Here is a 20,883-nt window from a genome sequence, read left to right on the forward strand (position 1 = left end):
AGTTGGTAGGAGAGTTGGGCTGGGCTGAGCTGAGGATAGATGCCAGACCAGATCAGACCAGATCAGACCAGCACTTGTGGCCAACGAGATTATTATCGTGAGTGCATCGATTGGTGTCCCACTTGCTTTGTTGGTTGCCGCGAATGCTACGTCACTGACGCTTATCACTGGCACTGTCGATGTCTTTGTTTCGTGCGTGGTGGGTGTGTTGGTTCGTAGAAAGCTGGAACGGCTGTGCTTCCTCGGCAGATGTGGAGGGAAATGCGCTTCCTTGAATTGAGAAATTGACGAAGCTAGTGGAGAGCCAACAACGAGCACTCAAGCCTCAAAATATTTCCGAGACTTGTTCCGGAGCAGTAAGTAGTCTAGTCCAATGGTTCTGGGGGCTGCAAGCCTGTCACCGCTCCAGTTGAGACACGAATGGTTCAATGGTTTGCTGGCAATGGTTTGCAGCGCAAGACGTGGATAAATCGCTCGACCGAGCTACAAGCCTGGGTGTCGCCGCATCTGGACTCTCTGCTGTTCAGGTTCGGTCCGGTCTGGATCTAAACTTTGGATCAATCACATCGGCTGTTCACTCCCAATGTCTCCAACCTGCAGACATGGACTGGAGCTTCTTGTCCTGGATGTTGTGGGCCGTTCTTCTTCCACCTTGGCTTTTGGGCTCGTCGAGAAAAGCTGTGGGATCATTTGTGGGCGAGACCCGAATGGAGAACATGTGAAGGCACTAAGACAGATCCGCGCTCAAGATGCACAAAGTTTATCCCATGCACAACTCGACCTAACTGCAAGATACAATATCTCTCAACTGGTGACCGTGAGGAGCGGGCAGGTGGTAATTGATGATCAACATTTCAATAACAAAGACTGCAGACATTCTGCAGTTGAGGAAACCATGCAGATGCCGGCAGACTCCTCTGGTGGCTTTCTCTCTCAAGAACTGTGAAGTCCCTCAAATTCCATCATTGACGCTCCCTGCACCAAACTTAACAGAGCCAAGCCTTGATCTCACAATCCTGGTCCTTGTAACCGCCGGATCTGGCAGCCCTGCAACGCTACACCTACTTATTGACGCTTGGTGCACATGCACCAGACCATTATCCCCTAGCAACGGGCGCATTTGGCTGTCAACGATTTGACCTTGCCGATACAATGTCTTTGGTGCCTGACCGTGGTCAATGTCGGCAGACCATTAGCGAAGCTACAATTTTGCGCCCAGCCATGCGTGCGGATGGCTTAAATGCCACGCCACTTGCGCGACATAAATAAAGAGCATGCATGATTCACCTGGCCCAAGCTTCACAGAGTCTGATGCACAAGACAAAACGTGCTGCATTGACCAGACCAGACGCGATGCAATCCAAGGAAGGAGGGGCAACACTCAACAAGCGATGAGGGGCAGGCGCGATGTGCGCAACTTTCCCTCGACGCGTCAGCCGAGACTTAATCAACCATATTATCCATCAACTTCGAACATCATGGATTCTCCCGCCAGTGTCTTCACATGAGGAACAAGACGGTCCATGATTACCACTGTTTCTTTGTTATTAGATCATTTTTGCTAATGACAGACTCATCTCTCGCCACGTCGTAAGCGAAATTCGCACCCAAAAAATAATCAACGAGGGCCCTGCAGGGTAATACTCCGTTCTTGCTGTCGACCCAAACAAACCAAGGGTCGGTCCGGTCGTCTTTATCCAAGTTCAACCATCGCAAGAAGGTAGATAGCTGCGACGTGGTCAGGGCTGTAAGAGGCCCTTGATACTGTGGTGCTGCATCAACTGGCATCGTCTTCTCCCAATCATCCAATAGATCTTATCAGAGTTGTCACGCATCCAACATGCAGCAGGTGCAAATGCTACATACAGCACACGCGCCACGCCACCGACTGCGAAGTAACGCTGCAGGGTCCAAGACACCTACATAACTAGCTCATCCTACTCGGAGCTGAGGCGAAAATTACGGTGAGCGACAGTTCTTTGCTGCGGCTTTCGGTATTCCGTGTTGAGATCAGAGAACTGGTTTGTTTCGGGCACCAATGACCAAGCCTGGCTCAACCACATTCATCTGTGCCCATGCAAGGCGAAACGGGACAAAAGCCGTGCTACCTACCGAAGATGGCATGGCAGAATGGGAGCATTGTTCACACAAGGCATGGAGTCAAACTCGTGAGGCTGTATTCGTCTTCTCATCAATTTCCACATTGTCAATGAGCAGGGTGGTCTAGCTAATCTTGAACGGATCACTAGTACCGGTAAATGCTTCAATCGCACCGCCAATTCTCTTTGCATCGCCGTAATACTTGAAGCGATAGGTCCCTGGCACAGCGTTCCCGGACGTATCCCACGTAAAATCGACCTCGCTATATCCCAAGATGGTGCTTGTGCGCCGCCACGTATACACAAGGTACCAGTCCGAATCGTCAACCACCTGGCTCCATTTCTCATTCGCTCCTTGCTTCTCAACTGCTGCAAAGGTGTCTTCTAAACGGAGATTATTGCGCGGATTCGCTCCTTGAAAAGTTGCTCTGATTGTGTCGCCACGTTTGTACGAAGCCTTGGGCTGGCTCAAAACCTTACCAAATGCCCGGAATGGCGGAGGCGTATCATAAATCACAGGCGTGATAAGACTGATGGAATTCTTCCTATTGTCCTGAGGCAACTTTCCTTGCTCTGGCTTATCTGTTGCGTTGGGCTTCAAGTAGTGCATGTTACTCACAGTCAAGTTGATATAAGCGTCGAGTTCATGACGGCCAAAGAGGGTTGAAGCTCCTTCATAGCGCTGAACGTCATATTCCTCTGGTGTTGCAACATAGTGCGCATATGTGTTGGCCGGACTCCCTAGGACTACAATTGGATCTGGCACAAACTTGGCTGCCTGCTTTCCAACAGCCTCCTTCCAACGACGACCACTCATTGTTGTGACTTCGCTTGGGCTTAGGATCATAACCAATTGTCCAACCCTGAACATCATGACATCGACAATGCTTGGTTCCCACTCGTACGGGTGCTTGAGCTCCCCTGCACTCAGAAATATGTGCTTCGGCTTTTGACAGTCTGTCTGACGTTGAGATGGATCCTTGATGAGGTGCAGAAGAAAGTCCCACTGGCGGTTATGCGGTTTGCCATTGTCTCCTTGCACAAAGTCAAACTCGCCTCTGCCATCAGTTGTGCCAGCTGCAAAAGCGTAACCAAGAGCCGCGGGACACGTCATTGCCGTCTTGCCATTCGGTAATGTGAACTCCCAATATTCCATATCGTGGAAGAAATGAAAAGATTTGACGGTTGACCCTTGGACTGGAGTGGACGATTTGGACATGGTAGCCTGGAAAGATGGAGTCAGTATGCTACACTCAAACACATCGGTCGTCCAACACTCACCAATATCTCTTTGACACCTTTCAATTGACGAAGTGCAATTTCGTGGCAGCTGCTTGCTCCTTGGTCCTGAACTTGCCAATGCGGACCTCGCCCCTGACACTTTGCGACTGTTCCATCTGCACATGTTGCATTCTCAAAATCACACTGCTTACCCGACCCATCTTCGCACCATGCGCCCTCTATATTAGGAGTCGCATCTCCGAGGTTTGCTTGGCTAAATGCCGCGACGAACCCGTCTGCAAATGCAGAGTCTGTCTTCATGGCTTGCTCTGTCATCCATGCTGCAAGACCTTTATTGTCCCCCGCAACATGGGTGTTGTTCCGGTAAAGGGAAGTACCGTGGACCGGAAACCAATTCAACACTCCAGTGATTTTATTATCTGAGGCCCGAGTGAAGCACAACAAGGTCATGGTTGTGTCAGTTGATGCGCTGTACTTGGCACGCTCTTCCGGAGGATTGTGCAAGTATGACCATTGGGACCTATTGATGGACGCATCTGTGATTTCGGTCGTGCCCACATCAAGGTATCCCTTGTTTAATACATGTCAGTATATGACTATTCCCGAGCTGGAGGGTGATATTGCCAACGCAATATTGCGTTGAAGATCATCTGCCTTACCTCTTCAATGTTCTCATGTGCTCGTTTGATGGAGAGGACAGCCCCATCCACAATGGCTTGATAGCTTTCTTTACTGAACCCTAGCCCTGGGATCTGGGGGATCAGATAATTGTTCCAGCCACCTGGAGCAGAATGGCTATGTGTCGCCGCAAGTGCCACGTTGTGTTGGCCATATGCGAGATAGTCTGGCCCCAAGGCTTTGAGGCCATCTAAAACGCCATACCGGACTGCCGTGTCCCCAACGAGATTGTCAAGAACAACATAGACAATTCTGTCATTTGGATTATCCACGTCACCAATGATAAAGGCACGACTGAAGAGTCTCTGCCGAATACCACCACCGACTTGTTCGAGGTTTGCATAGCCAGTGAGAATAATGTCAGCGACGGGGCCTGTAATGTCTGCTTTGCCAACGCCAATGAGGTATGTGTCGCGAGTGGAATTATTTTGACGTCCGGAGGCAACTCTCGACTTGATCTTTGACCATTCCTGTTGGCCTTGATCGTTGAATGAACCTGGCAAAGCGACTGCTCCGACAGCAGCTGATAGGAGCAGCGTGAATACACTGAGCCACGACAGCAAACGACGTGGTGTCTCCATGGCTCACACTTGTTTGCAGCTCCCTCACACTTTGTTTCAGTTAACAGCGATAGGTATAGCCACAATAGCCCCAGGGAAAGGGACCTTGGCGATAGCGTAACGGAATGCCACGAGAATAGTCCACGCCAGATGCCCTTGACCGAGGGAAGACACCGACTTTATTGGCAACCTTCCTCGGCCTTTGTGGCCATTTAAAGTCCGATTTTGTCGTGATTGGTGCCTTCGTTTGCCAGTCACACACGCACATTCCAGCGTCGCAAGCGCGCTCATTGTCGTGTGCGTACGACGATCAGGTGTACCTGATCCATTTCCTCGACTACACCTTCGCAAACCTCTGGGTGACGCTTATCGACGACATTCAGGCACCCTCTACAAGGGTCGATACCATATCACCGTTACGCGATAATTAACTTTACCAGATATATCCGTGCCCATGTCTCACACCCAGCGGTCACAGCTGCCGGCAGCAAAGTGGGCCATGGTTAGTGCTGGCAATTGAGGTGATCACCAACCCAAAAGGGAAGTGGTTGAATGAGTAGCTGACAGCCTATTGGACAGCTCGTACAATACTTCTACAAGCAGAATGGTTGCCATCGTATGTGCATTTGAGGCATCCAAGTTACTCATTATGTCGAGATGCAAGGCGCGCAGCTAATCTGGGGAAGTGGTCATTCGGGCTCTATTTCCCCGGATCAGCATGGCTCTCTAAGCGAGTTTGCCGATCGATACTAGTCATATGACGTCGGAGTTCGTACGAGCAAAGATGGCGTATTCTAGCATGTCGCTTAAATATTGAGTTCGCGTAATGGTTGACCGGCTACATTTCGTGCTTTGGTGCGTCCATCGATGCCTCGGTGCGGGGAGGAAGGGCACAGATTCTACTATGTAATCCGGACGAAGGATCATATCATTGGTGGCACAATACAGCTGTAATCACTCAGTTATCTGGCTTGTGTGCGGCAAACTCTTAAGTCTCTCATCTTGCTACTTTTGGAAGCAAGCGCGATCTTCTACCCTACCGGGCTGACTCTGCCACAATGTCTCGTTGGTGTGGAGGGGACGAATTAGCTTGTCCGTCCTCGGTGACATACGAGTATGGTGGAATACTGTTCTACATGTGGTTGTATTAACGTATGGCAAGCCTCGTTTCACCTATATAGAACTCATGCTGCCCATGTTTGCCCTTTTAGTGTGGTCTTTCCACCAGAGACTCGCATGGTGTAGAGGTCGATGCTGTTGATAATTCACGTCAAACACCACTCTCTTGGGCTGCAGAGAAGGAATATGCTGTAATTACTAAACTACTCCTCGAAAAAGGTGCCAATATAGAGGCACTTGATCCAGAGGACCAACAGACCCCTCTCTTGCTGGCGGCTGACAAAAGGTCATGAGGAGGTGGTACGCGTTCTCTTAGAGAACGGAGCAAACTTCGAAGCGCCCGACTCTCAAGGCTTAACGTCTCTATCTTGGGCTACCAATAATAGGCATGATGAGGTTGCCCATTTTCTGAGGTCCTTTAGCGCCCAGAGCCGTCCGGTGTCAGAGCCGCTTACATTGCGATCTTGACTCCCGACTTCGCCGAGTCTCTTATAATTCTCAGACTGGAATGGAAACATATTAAAGGATGGCTGATACCGAATTATGCTATGCTAATGGGCCACATAAGGAGGGGGGAACAAGGAAGTGACGACAAAAGATGGCAGATGGATTGATATTTCCAAAAATTGACCGAGATGGGTATGTTCAACCCTGTGTGTGATAACAGGTTGTACCACAATGCCCAATCATTCAAGTCTCACTACCAAGTCCAGCGAGAGATTTCTCAGGTGCATCAAAATTGTCAATCTCATCCGACCAAGGAATCCCATGTTGAGCCCCCACGCTTTGAATCGTAATAGCAGCAGCCTTGTTAGCACGAATGACGGCACTCTTGATGTCCCACGTCCCTCCAGCCTTCTGCCGCAGGTAATCCGAGGCGTATGCCCCTGTGAAAGTGTCCCTAATCAACACCATCAGAAAGTGCCTGGCACGTTGAAAGGGTCAAAGTAGGAGGAGAAAAGAAACGTACCCTGCGCCAGTAGTATCCTCGACTTTGACGTCAAATGCAGGACAATGGCCACGCCCCCTTGCATTGGCGTAGAATGCCCCCTTCGCACCAAGTGTAATAACCACGTTGGCTACACCACGGCTTAGGAATTCTTCAGCGATGATAGGCCAAGTGTCTTGGTTGACTTCGTCCCTATTACGCCCTGACATGATTGCTGCCTCTGGCTCGTTCACGAGTAGATGCGTTAGATGTTGGTAGAGATGTCTGCTAATTGAGCTGGCGGGCGCTGCGTTAAGACAAAAGTCAATGCCAGCATTACCGGCGGTTGCCAGCATAGTTTTAACCACTTCCTTGTCGATCTCCATCTGAGCCACCACCAGATCTGGTTGAATCCCGCCTCTAAGTTGCTCTGCGTTAACGAAATCCTAGCTCTTCCAAGTTGCTGTTGCGCCTAGTGTAAAGAGACACCGGTTCTCGCGCGTCTGGTCCTCGACCATGACAAAACAGATGCTTGAGCGCGTATTGGGGACTGTTACGATGCCAGAAGTATCTACGCTATTCTCTTTTAGTTCGACCATGAACATCTCACCGTACCTATCATCGCCGACCGCGCTAATCATCTTGACCTGGATGTTGTCGCCGTCCGAATCACCCATTGTGAGTGGTTCCGTTGCAACTATGAGTGAATTGTCCGCTGAGGTTGCTAGCACTGCTGTGTCGTGCCGGGCCGGCTCAAGATCAAAAGAGCTTCTTTTCTGCGACGACTTCTTGTGACATGTCCGGTGGGTGGCAATGGCTGAATTGGCTCCTTTGCCTCCCAAGGCCTCTAGATAATGACTTGCGAGCACGCTTTCGCCGCAATTGGGCATGCGGTTCGCAATCATGATCAAGTCGGCATCCAAGCCTCCGATAACAGCGATGGTCTTTGGTGTCATTGTTGTTTGGTGAGTAGGCATCTGTTAGAAGTAGAAAGGCTAAGTTGCTGATGTTGGCAGATGTTCGCTGGTCAGTGCATTTCAGAGTGGTCAAGGCTGTGTAAAGACTAATGTAAGTCAATGGCATTAAAAGCACTAACTCACGCATAGAACATGGCTCTTTCTTTGGTACTTCACTTTATCATGGGATTATCCACAGCGATCTTGTTCAATGTAACATCTTCTAACACCTGTCCTTCCCCCCCTCATTCACCCAACATGGTGTAGGAACTCACCGAATACTGTGCCCAGATGTGCGGTACACTCCTTGTAGACGTTCATCCGAAAACGCCTTCATCGGCGCAAGCGGCGAACAGTATTGTCCGTGCCTTTCTCGCCGGGGGAGGTGCCGCCCTTGTACAAGTATTCATAGACGCCATGGGGGTCGGATGGACCTTCACCGTATTTGGTGGGCTAGGTTTCGGGTGCTCAGGAGTTGCGTGGCTGGAATGGAAGTATGGTAAGGTTTGGAGAGAAAAGATGAGAGAAAGGGGCAATGAGCGCTGACATGTATAAATACTTGACGCTACTCATGTTAGAGATTCTAGAGTGATTGCAACTCTGCGCCCTTCTAATGGAATAAGGGATTTTCCGTCAACTTTGGGCCTGGTTAAGAGCAAAGCGTTAAGAACCCCATAAGATAATAGCAAGCATAATACGAAGTTTTATTTAAACCTAGGCTGTATTTAAAGAGCATGTTATATTAAGTAGTCGAAACGAATGTAGTGACGGTTAATTAACCTTTGCATAGGCTAAAGGGTGAATTGCTAATGGGTTTTCCAACCTTCCACGAGAGCAGCCCAGAACCAGAAGGGACAATTAGAGAGTCCGTTCTCACATACGGTCTGGTTCCTGTATGCTAGAGAAAGCCACAACTTGTGAAACGCGAACGCTATATTGCTCTTGGCTGTTTTATATTGGCAATCCGACCAGGCTTCAAAGCCCGGGAGCTGTAGTGGACTTCCGTGGCGGGTAATGGTAGGCTATCGACTGCTCCTGGCTTACAACTCTTTCCTTTTGTTGCTCCAAGTTACGAAATACAGCATGTGGCCGCGCCTGATGGTTTCGCGGCGTCACGGCTAGAACGTATTTGACATGGAAGCTTATAATAAGTACTAGACTATAAATCCCGTTTTTGCAGCTGGCTATTTCCTACCTATATCAAATATTAGTACAGTGTGCGGTATAATTCGTTTATATCTATCCTACATGCCCTTGTCTTGAACATGTGACCTTGTGAACTCAGGCGGACAACTGGGTGTAGGGAAAGAGTGAAGTTGTTACACCTTTGCTGCGGTAATGTGAGCAAATTGGATTTTGCAAGCACGTAGCATACATCTAGCTGCATTGGAAATGGACTATATTGCAGACTATGAAGGAGCTATTGTACACCTGTTAACTACATCTCCATGCAAAATGGACTGTTGTAGGCGTCATAGCTTACAAGGTAATGAAGTTGAATGACTCTATAGTTTTCTTGAGTAAACACTTGCATGTACGTACCCAATAGAGCCTCTCGACAAAGGACTTCGCTCCAGTCAATGATAGAGAAAGTAAAAGACGTTATTCACAGGTAGGAGAAGATAGAAGTGGGCAGACCCTTGTAATTGGCACAAATCGGGGCAATCATTGCAAATAAATGTATTGGTATTGTGATGACTGCCTGCAATGTGATGGTCAGTTGACGGCAAAAATGGTGACCAAATTTAGGACGTATAATGACTTACTTCCTAGTAAACTATGTGTGTCCCTCGAAAACTTGTATTTTTTGAGAGGGTATAATACCATTCCCGTGACAATAATACTCTATGTGAATAGAACTATGGCAGCCCGTTATTGTCCCCGTTGTGATGGTTGGAATCAAAATTATTCATGTGTCTTACAGGTGTGTCCTATACGGCAGTTAAGAACACCAACTTATTGATTATGGGTAGCGTTTCAAGTGAAGCACACTTGCACGAGAGTTGCGAAATGCAACGGCATCTGACCAAATCATAGACGATGCTTAGCCTCAGCCCCAGGCTTCTGTGCTAAGCGAAACAACCCAGATCGGAACTCGACCTCTCATGAACTCCCACGTAGCTCTCACCTGCTTCTTCCTCTCACTGAGTTCTAACGGCCGGATTCATGGCCTTCGTGGATTCAAGCCGGCAGAATTGCAAGGTCAATGAACCGTTTTTTTCCGACATTGAGCCCCAGAAGAGAGCCTTACCGTACGAATGTTGACCTCCTTCGAATATCGAATCTTGTGCCACAACGCTCTCCAAACTCCGGATAGGTCCGCGAAGACGCCTTCATAATGCCTATGTGGAATTGTGATTTTGAGCATTGCCAAAAGCCTGCTGTTCGGACTATTGGTGATTGCGTCCTTTGTAGTCGCCATCTATGCTCGCATCATTTGCAGCCAGGGTATCACGATTGCCCTCGGTGGGAGGTTCGCTTCATCTTTCATCGAAAACATGCGCGTACTGACTTTCCTAACAGGACGCGGATGCATATGATCCTGCAGCCCGAGTTGCTGAAGAGCGTGAGCTTACTGGCTTGATAGAGAAAGTCAATACTCGTGCGCTCAAAGCCCAAGCCTCTTCTCTTCGTCAAGGCGTGTCCTGTTCTATCTCCACGCTTAAGTATGACTGAGAAACTCGAAGTTCTATCATGGGGGGTATAAACTACCATATTAAAGTTCGTTTTGAAGATGGAATCATATGGATTGCCAGGATACGAAGAGTTAACGCTACATCGCCTCCGGTAGCATTGCGAGACTATATCATCCAGAGCGAGGTTGCAACCCTTATGTTTTTAAAGCAAACTAATATACCTGCTCCGGAGGTATATGATTTTGGATTAGATGGTCCAAACAATCCTGTTAGGGTTAGCTACATCCTCATGCAGAAACTACCGGGAAAATCTCCAAGGTGGTCTGTGGCAAATCAAGAACAAAGGGGAAAGGTTATAAGTCAGTTGGCCAACACTTTTATTGAGCTTCACAAATACCGTTTTCCTCTCCTGGGCTCTCTTAATAACCCTGGCATCTCTAAGGTCGGCGCATATGCTCGAGAATCGCTCACTAACTTTGTGAGATCCAAAATGTGCCTAACTGGCCCCTTCTCTTCTCCAAAGGAGTACCACATGTCTTCACTACAGCTGATCTTAGACTTAATTGTACAAGACGAAATGTACTCGCAACGTGCTATAGATGCCTATCTAGTCCACAGGTTCCTCATTAACCTAGTGCCGCTTGTATTACCCTCAAGTCAGACCAACGATAAATTCTACCTAAAGCACGCAGACAACAAGGGAGACCATATTCTGGTGGACGAGCAGTTTAATATCACAGGAATCATCAATTGGGAGTAGGCTCACACAGCACCAGCTTCACAGGCCTTTAACTCCCCAATTGGTTTCTTGCCGGTTGGGGGTTTCTACGATGGCAAGAACAGTCTAGGTGATAACGAGATTGCCTTTGCGCAGTTTCTCGAGGAAAAGGGACGTCGAGATCTCGCGCAATCTGTCTGGAATGGACGGCTCCAGCATCGTTTTGCATTCTGCTGTGGTTATGACCTTGCTGACTGGGATGGATTTGTCGGTCTTTTTCGTGGACTTCAGGAGGCAATAGGGGTGGATGGCGGCTTGGAATGGCATGAATGGAAAACAATCGCGTTGGATCGCTATAAGGATGATTCCGGATTGCAACTTGTATTGTCTAGACCCCAGGGTGCCATAGATCTTATAGACTACTGATCCCTTCTCGGATTAGCCGCCGCCATTTAGTTACGATGTTTGCGAGTCTATGGGCAACCACGCGCGAACGGCTGATGGGAATAGATTCCTGAATATGGAATATGACTGGACGGCCCCGTCTTACCTCGTTGTCTGGGGCATGCGGTAAGACGAGGCTACACCGTGCCTAACCTCAACTAACCTTAAGAGAGTGAAGTTCAAATAAGTTGAGTGGTGCATGAAAAGCCACAGGCATGTCTCGCCTGCTCTGGTCTAGTATCAGATAATCCGTCAAGTAAGCCGTACCGGAGCATTGTCTTTGGCGACTCAGCACCGGATGGGCGAATCAGCACTGGTTGTTCGATTCAGCAGCGGATGGGGGCTGTTCATCTAATCTCCTCCACGTTGTAGTTCGCAAGTCGCCTTTGCATCAATTGGGCAAGGTGACCTATCACAGGCTACTCCGTGCATGTAGCCTTGATTTTGCTTGACACCTGCAAGGATGTGCATGGGGACTCTGTCCCGTCACACCAACTTTGAAATTTCAGCCAAGTACGGCGCTGAGGCTCTGTGATTTCATGGCCATTTGCAGCCTTAGCCCGGAACTTGTTAGCTTGCCCAACTAGATAACATGCCCCCTGCGTGGACGCGGGCGGCACGTACATATATTGATGAGTTCTCCCACTTGACGGTGACCATTCTTCTCTTGAACATATTTGATCCGGCAACAAAAACAAAGGCTATTTGATTGCATGTTATACTGTGTTTTTTCATCTTTTATGTTGACACTTTGCAATGTCTAGCCACTCCACATCCTCTATCGTCGTGGAAACTGGGCGGGACAACACTACGGCTAGTACCACATCTCGCAACGCTCATAACATTCAAGGAAGTTGGTCGAGGTTCGTTGGTCTTACATGGATTACGAATGACAACTACTGACACTTCTTACTTGGTTAGAGAGCCTAAGAGTCTGGCTTCGCAGTTACACCTGCCCACCACCAACTCGGCCGAGTCGATGCTTCAACAATATCTTATCGACGCTAATGGAACGGTGTTGCCTATCAATGAGATTCTGGTAAAGAAATACGGTTAGAGAGTATGAGGCAATAGAGCAAGGAAACTTTTACGTTCTGTCCATTGGCTCAACGGTCATGGGCCAGGACCCTGGCACTTTTTGGAAATAAATGCACAAGCCTAAGGGGCCTGGTGTGCCGGACAGGAGCTTCTATTAAGCGTTATAGTTTAGGTATACAGAATTGAGTTTTCAAAATACCTGACTGTTGCCTCGCTTCAATCTTGACATAAGCCAGCTCTGGTCACATATGGTGGTCTATGTTGACACCATTATCACATTCTGCTAGACATGGACCCAAGTCGGTGCAGGTAGCCCGCTGTCTCCTGTGTCAGTCCTCTAAACCCAGACGCAGCATGTAACAGACCAAGGAGTAAGTAGCTACGGCAGTACGCAAAACCGTCACACCTTGACCAGCTCCTCCAAGCACCATTGTGGATCCCCAATTCCAAGCTGGCGTTGGTGCTGACCATTGAAGGCACGAGAATGTAACCTAACCCATGCAAAAGGCTATGTGACTACCTAGGTAGTCAGACGCAATCTTGTAAAATAGCGCCTTTATCAACCAATTTACTCCACCCCCCTTCCACATACGACCACAGCCGCATGACAAATCTGGATCCCGTCCGATCTCCGAGCGATAACCATGCGAGCGCCGGATTAGTAGTTGGGTCGGTGACGACCAGCGAATACCTGGTGTTGTATGTTTTTTTTGGTCTTGCCGTAAATAAGTCTTCCCTTTTTTTTTTTGTATTCTTTTTCCCGGGTTGGGTTACCTTCTCATGTTCTGTAAACTTTTCGAATATGATTGATTGGATCCGTGGGTGGTGAACTGCAGCATCTTGCAGTGCTAAGAGATATCGGCTCTGTTTCTTGAGCCAAAATGGAACACAGCAACAACTTACTATAATCCAAGTGCGAATACTTCCCTCTCTAGTCAGTAGCCATACATATGTTGCTTAAACTTTGGCACGGGTATTACCGTGGTCGCATGAACGGCCGCGATCTAGAGGGGCGTGCATGATGTACCACGATCCAGATATTGGGGTACATTTGCAAGCCCCTACTACATCGGTAGCGAGCAGCAAGTTTTCAAAAACAACATTTACACATAAAAACTAAATTAATTAACTCCTTTGCGTTTGCGGGTAGACTCGCCTTACGTTTCGCATCTACCAGACATGTTTGGTAAGCATTCAAGTTTGATGCATTGTAAATTCAGCGCAAGTGCTCTGCGCTGGCCGCATCATGCCTGCATCGAATCTTCGTTGTAAATGCCCCTGGTCGGAAAATGGACCGATACCGCGCTAATTCGTGCCGTGCCGTTTGATTTGCGGGCATTACGCAGTCGGGCACGCTAAATCCGGTCGGTGGCTGTGATTGGCCGTGATCAAGATCTCTCGATAGCCGCATTGCAAGTTGTCTCAGCCAGGCTCTGAACAAGATGCGAGAACCTACATACAGACTGTACGGTGGTGAATGAAAGACTGCCGGCGTCTTTACCTTCAGTTGATTTAGTGTTTTATAATTAAACTCTACAATTCTTTTCATACTAATCTTTCTGTAATAATTGTCAAACCATGCGATGGACAACTCAGCATCGTTGGACGGCGTTGATGGCCATGCACATGTGCGGGTATACTGGTACTATGCAGTTTGAAGGCTTATAGAGACGTGAGTAGACTGCTGGCATTATGGCTTATTTGCTGCCGATTACGGACACCGACAGTCAATTGCTGATGGAAATGTAAGGGACGCACATTGCAATACACTGGACGCGGGAATGCAAAACGTCCACTAGAACTATGCAAATACCCATCAGTCTTAGGTTTCACTCGCCGAGATACTGTGGCTTTCCAACGGGGGGCTTTATTTGCGTCAAGTTACTGTTCAGACGGAATATTTAATATTTGTACCCTAAGGACTGGAAATTATCCTTCCGGTTCGATGTCCTATACCAACATCCCTACGTTATCTTCCAATTGTAATTCCAGTTAAAACGCCATACATGTGCTGAAGTAAATTCACAGTCGTTCCCACATAGTCCAACTATACACCATCGGGAACGTAATCAGCTTGTTCCCACCACCATCCCCGACTCCCTTGGTAACCGACCATATACTGGTTATCACTCGCACCCGCAACTACGGCAATTGACCTCACTCTAGACTCAGCAGGGATGTCCCTACATGATGTCGGGCCTATTAATCCTGCACTGTCCTCTTCTACGCTCATGATTCTCCGTGCCACCCCCAGCACTAAATGGTTATTCCAAACACCCTCCTGCAAGGAACGAGACGACATGAGAGTAATGGCTCTTCTGCGTACCGCCGGGTCTCGGCACTTGGTAATTATTCCGTACAGCAACGGCACGATGCCAGAGTGCATGTGGAACTGAGGAGACAGGTCACCCTTTGTTTCTGGGTCGTGCAAATCCATAGCCGTCTCAGCATAGTCCAGCATCTCGCTAAAGGCACTGATATACCGATCCCACAAAAGGTGGTTCACTTGATCACCGGCGCAGTTGATGGCAATGTCGACGGCGCAAAACCGTGATTGTGTTTCCAGCAGCGCTATTGCTCGTTTGTCGGCGCGGGACGTGAGGGAGGCAGCATGCAGCAACTTGAACTCTTCGAATGCGATGGACCACGCCGAGATCTTGTCCATCAGTCCCGTCATGTCACATCTCTCGAATTGAAGACGGATGTTGCTGAGCTCCTGTTGCGCGTCGACCAATGTGGCGAAGTTGTATGGTGGGCGCTGGTGCTCGGAAGACCGGAGCATGTCTGTGACAATGGCCGATATTTCCGGATCCAGGTCTCTGACTAGCTGTTATAACTGTTAGTGATATAATTTTCCAGATTTGACGCCGTGTGTGCTTGCCATGTATATTTGGGCAATGATACCACGCAGGAAGCCGTCGGCGAAGCCAAAGAAGGTGGTAGTATCAGAGGATGCCGTCGAACTTGGACTTGAGCTGGCATCAGTCACAAGTTGAGTTTGTTCCTGGAGTATTCTGTATCCTGCTTTTGCTAATTGTACCACGGTAGGTATGTGGCCTCGTAATGACTGTGACACCAAAACGTTCAGTTTATGCGACCTTGGTCAAGGCCAAGACTCCATACCTCTATGCATATGAACATGATGCACGACATCAGGTAAATGTGAGCATTTGCCGCCGTTCTTGGGGAGCCAAGTATCCCTTTGATTGACAGATTGTAATGCCGCAGCGCAAATTGGCAGCCGTTGACCTGTTGTGGTGTTGAAAACAGCTCATGGTAGGAGGACAGGGCAAGAATTGAGTGCCGAATACACCTGTCCGAGCTAGCAACCTGCAACAGTTGACGAGTCCAGAATTCGTCTGGGAAAAAAGTGCTCATTTGGGCGAGCGTCTTTTCATGAAAATACAGAAGCGACCGTGATTCTTCTTGACGCACGGGTGACGGCACCACGGCGATGAACTTCGGCTCCGAGTTGGCTCGGACGGGATCGTAGCCGTCGCATATGCGGCCGGTGGTGGTACCTAACCCATCAAATCCAAAAGGAGTGAGACTGCCGCTCAGAACATGTGAGGGACTGGGGAATAGACTAACATCGATTGCATGCCGGCTGAGTTTCGTCACACTTGACTCTGCGAGCTGGGTCAAACAGTCAGCCTCAACGAGTCGAGCGCACACGAATCCATCATGCCACCTTACTCCTGGATTTACGAAACAATTAGCACGTCCCACCAAGCAATGGCCAGAAACCATTACATGTTTCATCGCACGGGACGATCCGAGATGGAACTAACTTGCATGTTCGGCACCCCGTCCGTACCTTGGGTGCTTTTGCACGTCGCCGCTGACCAGGCTTCACTCGGGGCATTTACGTCTCTGGCCACGTGGAAACAACTCATGAGATGGTTATGTCAAAAATAATGTCTGGCTTCTAGTTGGCAAAGCGGTGATTAGTATTGTGTTGTACGTACGAGCCCCTCAAGACGGAACGGGGCACGCGACTGAGGATATATGACGGATGTGTTCCTGTTGCTGGCTTGTGAAGCTTGTGATAGGCGAAAGAGCCGAAAGTAGCGGCGCAATTGGTGAAGGAGCGCCCAGGAACCTGCCTGATTTCTTTGGATATTGGATGAAGTAAAATCCCAAAAGGGGAATGGTCATACGACCCGACCAATCAGCTTGTTTTCCGCGCTCCAGCAATTGGCTTCGTTCCTGCCAGATTTGACCGATGGCACTTCGGTTATCGGGACCGCGCCTTGACCGGTCAGGGGAGTTTGGCGGGGTAAAAGAAATCCACTTTTCGGCGCGGTTCTGGTGCATTTGAGCTGCCGGTTTCTTCAATATCCGTCTGGGGGCGTCGTTCGTTCGGCGGAGGTTGAGGAGTTGAGGGACCGGTGCTCCGGGATAATTGGGGAAGCTGCATGTGCCGAGTTTGATGGATGGTTGCACTACGGAGTAGTTGTTGACCTGTTTGGGTTGGAAGGTGTTGTTGCAGACGGGGCCTAAGGTGGAGAGAGGAGCAAGCAAGAGTTGAGTTTCTGATATTGTACAAAACGGTTCGTAAATACTTGTTTACATCACCCCCAATGTTCCTAACTCCTGTCGAATTTGCTCATACCCTCCCTTTCAGAATTTCTTGCCAGATAAGCCTGACTGATCAACAGCCGTGATACTTTTGCATATTCTGTGTCAAACTCCAGGGTAGTCCTGCGCAAAGACAGCTTTGGCCGGCAGTTGCCACACATTGCTTTAACCCCAGCTCGTGGATATACATGTAGTGAAGAAATTGAGTTGTTCGTAGTGTTGGGACTTTGTAGAAGAAATAACTCGTCATGTCCGAGGAGCAGCTCCTCTACTTTGTTCCCTTGCCCGGTAAACCTGGATACCGCCCCCCCTGCTGCAATTGCCATTACAGGGAGGACGCGGAACGCTGGAGGAATACCAGCCTGGACGTTGCCCAGTTTTGCGAGTTTGTATACTTCTGTTCGGAGGTCGGGTTTTACGGAATTGCGTGGCATGGCAGGTGTTGTGGTAATTGGACTACAGAGAATATAGTTGATTGCTGGAAGTTGGTACGCTCGGCGGCATTGAGCTATCAACAGCCAGGCAACAACAGGAAATACAATTCAGTACTACTCAAAATGATTGTGTACGCAAGGAACATTGCTGCACGTCTACGCTCTCGAATCTTCTGTCAGATTGAGGGGCTGAATGGAAACCTCAGGTTTGAGTATGAGCAACGGTAGCTACAGATGGACGGTAATGCGTCAAGAGGATGTTTCTCCCATGCCCAACTCAAACATAAAACTCAAACATACAAGGGCGGGGTTTTTGAAACCCATTTTGTAAATCTCAATCGTCTGATGACAAAGTAGAAGAACATGGCGAGAATGAACCCAGAGTTGGGAACTTTAGGTACACGTGAAAGGTCACGTGATGTACACCAACTTTTGGCTGTCCATGTCCGGCTTCACCTCGCTTCAACCCAAACAACATCCGGAAATCCGCCGACAATCAGCCATCGCGACCTTCACTACTCGTGCAGTTCCCAAAATATCTAACCGTGCCTTTGCCGGCCGGCTCTGCCCACAATGTCAGAATCTCCACCTCCATCACCATCGCAGCACGCGACTGCCCACGCCTACGCCAGCAATGGGTTAGAGATCCTCCAAGCCGCCAGCGATGCTGCGCAGGCAATTCAAAACCCTCAAGCTCTGCAACATGCAGCAGCAGCAGCCGAAGCCGTGTCCCAGGTATCCCAGCAGCCCCAGGGTTTGGGCATACCTGGAATACCTCAAGGCGCCGACTTGACACAGCAGCTTGTCACCGGCCCAGGCGGAGTGATGCGCGATCCGACCATCAACCCCAAGTTGACGAGACTGAGACGGGCCTGCGACATGTGCAGCATGCGAAAAGTGAAATGCGACGACACAAACATTCCCTGCCGGCCGTGTCGCGAACTGGGCGTCGAGTGCACATATGAGCGAGAGACCAAGAGACGTGGACCTCCCAATAAGCATGCTGAGGCGGCAAAGGCAGCAAAACGTGCACGTCTCGAGGTGGCTGCTGCTGGCTTCCCTGCCTCACCGTCGCCTCAGAACGCAGCCAAGACCTTGATGAATATTTCGTCAGATGGCATTCTCGATGCCGAGTCGATTGCGCCATTGCCCGTGTTGGAACTCTTGGTGGACGACTTCTTTACGTATATCCATCCCCTGGCGCCGTTTCCTCACGAGCCCACGTTTCGACAATCGTTTGCGAACCGAGAAGATCGAACTCGGCCCGAATTTCTGGGGCTGCTGGCGAGCATGATTGGCGCTTTGGTCGCGTCGTTCCCCAGGAGTGCGAGAGAGCATCTCAAGGCGCAGCACAGCACGCATCTTTTCCCTAAGGCCATTGTCCTCGTTGAAAAGTGTCGCGACATTGCCCTTCTTACGCGAGGGAGCAAATGGGTCTTGAAACAGCCCAAGACATTGGATGATGCTTGCACCAGCTATTTCCTCGGTCTCGCGGGCGCTTATACGCTGCAGTGGAATCCAGCACGTCATTTCATGTCCGAAACGCTGATTTTGATACGGGAGCTGGGCTTCATGCGGCCCAAACATGCTGGGGAGCTGCCAACCTTTGGTGCGGATCCATGTTCGAATGAGCCGCTGCCGTTTAATCACGTAAAGGATCAGATTGGGAAACGTTTATTTTGGTGCCTGTTGTTGGGCATTCGGTGAGTTCAAAGAGTTTCGAATGACTCCTTTACACTGTACTGACTTTTTGTAGGTCCATGGCGCAACTGGGCATTTCTGGCTCAGACTTGGTCATTGCTCCGTCCACACCAAATTTACCGTACCCATTGTACCCCGAGAATGTCGATGACATCTGCGTCGTGGCGAATGAGATTATTCACCAGGCAGAAGGCAGCGTCACTCTCCTAACGGGGTTCAGATTCGGCATTGACATATACACGACGATGAATGGGGTTGTGAGCCTGGAGCTTGCTTATGGAATGAGCACCCTGCCATGGGCAGACCAGCGAATTTTACTACGGGACGGCCTGATTGCGGCTAAGAGCATTACCGACAATCTCCCACCAGAGCTGCAACTTTCAACGCAAGGCGAGGATGCCAACTCACTCGCAACGCTGGATGCATCGGGGCTGCAATATGTTCCCCCGGTCTGGCCAAACGCCCAACCATCCCATGACGTGCGCAACGTCATCAAGACACAGCCCGCTCAACGTCGTCGCCTCCAGTATGAGATCCAAAAAGCCAACATCTTCATGTCTCAACTAGCGACTCGCTCGTACTTTGTGGAGTTGTACTTTAACCTCCGAGATGTGCACCTAACCGAGGAACAGAACAATCCGGTGGAGAATCGAAGCGAGGAGGAGCGAGCGCTGCAAGATGCGGACGACAAGGAGATTTACGGCCTTATGGCAGCAGAGCGGGAATTGATTGTTCAAAATCTCCTAGAAGTCCTGGGATCTATTTCCCAGCGAAACATGGAACCCAATGGGCTCTCACTCATCAACAAGATCCGCCAAGTTGCATCGACGCTATTAAACGACTCGGCGGACCGCAAAGGACCAGTGGCCATGAAATCGGAAGAGGCACTCTCGCAACTTATCGATATCCTAATCAAGTTGGAGAAGACGGGACCCGCGGCGGCCAGTCGAGCCAGCGATCCGAGTCAGATGACGGCCGAGGATGAGGAAGAGGAGCTGAGGCACTGGGCTGATTTGAGAGAGTACCAATTGCGGTTTGCTGCCAGCGGGGAATTTGCAGGCGTATGACTATGATGAAGGATATGTATCATTATGTCAGGGTGACTTGCTTAGCTGGCCAATTTGCAACAGGGCACACATGCACATCAAGACGGGTACGAGCAACTGAAAATGTACAACAGAAAAAGCTGGCCAGTAAGGCTACTCAATAATAATATGTACTATACCTACCAAAGTAACGTTTGTCAAACCTCCACTTGTGGTGCACACGTCCTTTCCCAGCGCCACGCAAAACATCCCCATATAAAAGCATTGCAAGACGATACTCTACACCAGTCAGTTTACCGTGCGTACAGAAAATCCAAGCAACATACATCAGCAGAGATAACATGGCAATGAGCAAAATGGCCGAATGCCTCGAAAAGTCAAGCGATTGTCGTAACGTGCACGCCAGGCACGCCATGCATGCGGCACTCCTAATCGTGAGGGCGAGGTGGCACGCCAGACACACCGGCTTGGGAAGCAGGGGTTTGCGAATGAGGGCAACTCGATCGGCTATAACGGTTGATACGTCGAATGTAAATGCCGCGAGGGCCTGGGGATGTCAGCATTTGCCAGGGGTTGCGGAGGGTGAGGTCTAGAGTGTGTAGGTGACGACATACCACGGGAAAGGTCAGCCAGAGGACCTTTTTGCAGATGTACACCGAGTCGCCTGGCTCGCATAGATGGTCGGTTCTGATCCACCATGCTT

The 20,883-nt window shown here is 49.5% G+C and overlaps 4 protein-coding genes across 4 annotated transcripts; 1 reads left to right on the top strand and 3 right to left on the bottom strand.

Moving 5' to 3' along the window:
• Positions 1–2,223: 2,223 nt before the first annotated feature.
• On the bottom strand, positions 2,224–4,600 carry VFPPC_04054 (neutral/alkaline nonlysosomal ceramidase; the record flags this gene model as incomplete). The annotated part of the gene is made up of 3 exons (XM_018283466.1): positions 2,224–3,324; positions 3,381–3,911; positions 4,001–4,600. 3 exons carry the CDS (start codon positions 4,598–4,600, stop codon positions 2,224–2,226), a joined length of 2,232 nt encoding a protein of 743 aa, XP_018144548.1.
• Positions 4,601–6,388: 1,788 nt separating this feature from the next.
• VFPPC_04056 (ribokinase) lies at positions 6,389–7,012 on the bottom strand (the record flags this gene model as incomplete). The annotated part of the gene is made up of 2 exons (XM_018283468.1): positions 6,389–6,599; positions 6,669–7,012. 2 exons carry the CDS (start codon positions 7,010–7,012, stop codon positions 6,389–6,391), a joined length of 555 nt encoding a protein of 184 aa, XP_018144550.1.
• A 7,453-nt stretch (positions 7,013–14,465) lies between these two features.
• VFPPC_04058 (hypothetical protein) lies at positions 14,466–17,433 on the bottom strand (the record flags this gene model as incomplete). Its single annotated transcript, XM_018283470.1, has 4 exons — positions 14,466–15,241; positions 15,323–15,485; positions 15,542–16,054; positions 17,188–17,433. 4 exons carry the CDS (start codon positions 17,431–17,433, stop codon positions 14,466–14,468), a joined length of 1,698 nt encoding a protein of 565 aa, XP_018144552.1.
• Positions 17,434–18,006: 573 nt separating this feature from the next.
• VFPPC_04059 (fungal transcriptional regulatory protein) lies at positions 18,007–20,201 on the top strand (the record flags this gene model as incomplete). The annotated part of the gene is made up of 2 exons (XM_018283471.1): positions 18,007–19,136; positions 19,190–20,201. 2 exons carry the CDS (start codon positions 18,007–18,009, stop codon positions 20,199–20,201), a joined length of 2,142 nt encoding a protein of 713 aa, XP_018144553.1.
• Positions 20,202–20,883: the final 682 nt, after the last annotated feature.

Source organism: Pochonia chlamydosporia, chromosome 3, assembly GCF_001653235.2.
Source record: "Pochonia chlamydosporia 170 chromosome 3, whole genome shotgun sequence".
NCBI classification, from domain to species: domain Eukaryota; kingdom Fungi; phylum Ascomycota; class Sordariomycetes; order Hypocreales; family Clavicipitaceae; genus Pochonia; species Pochonia chlamydosporia.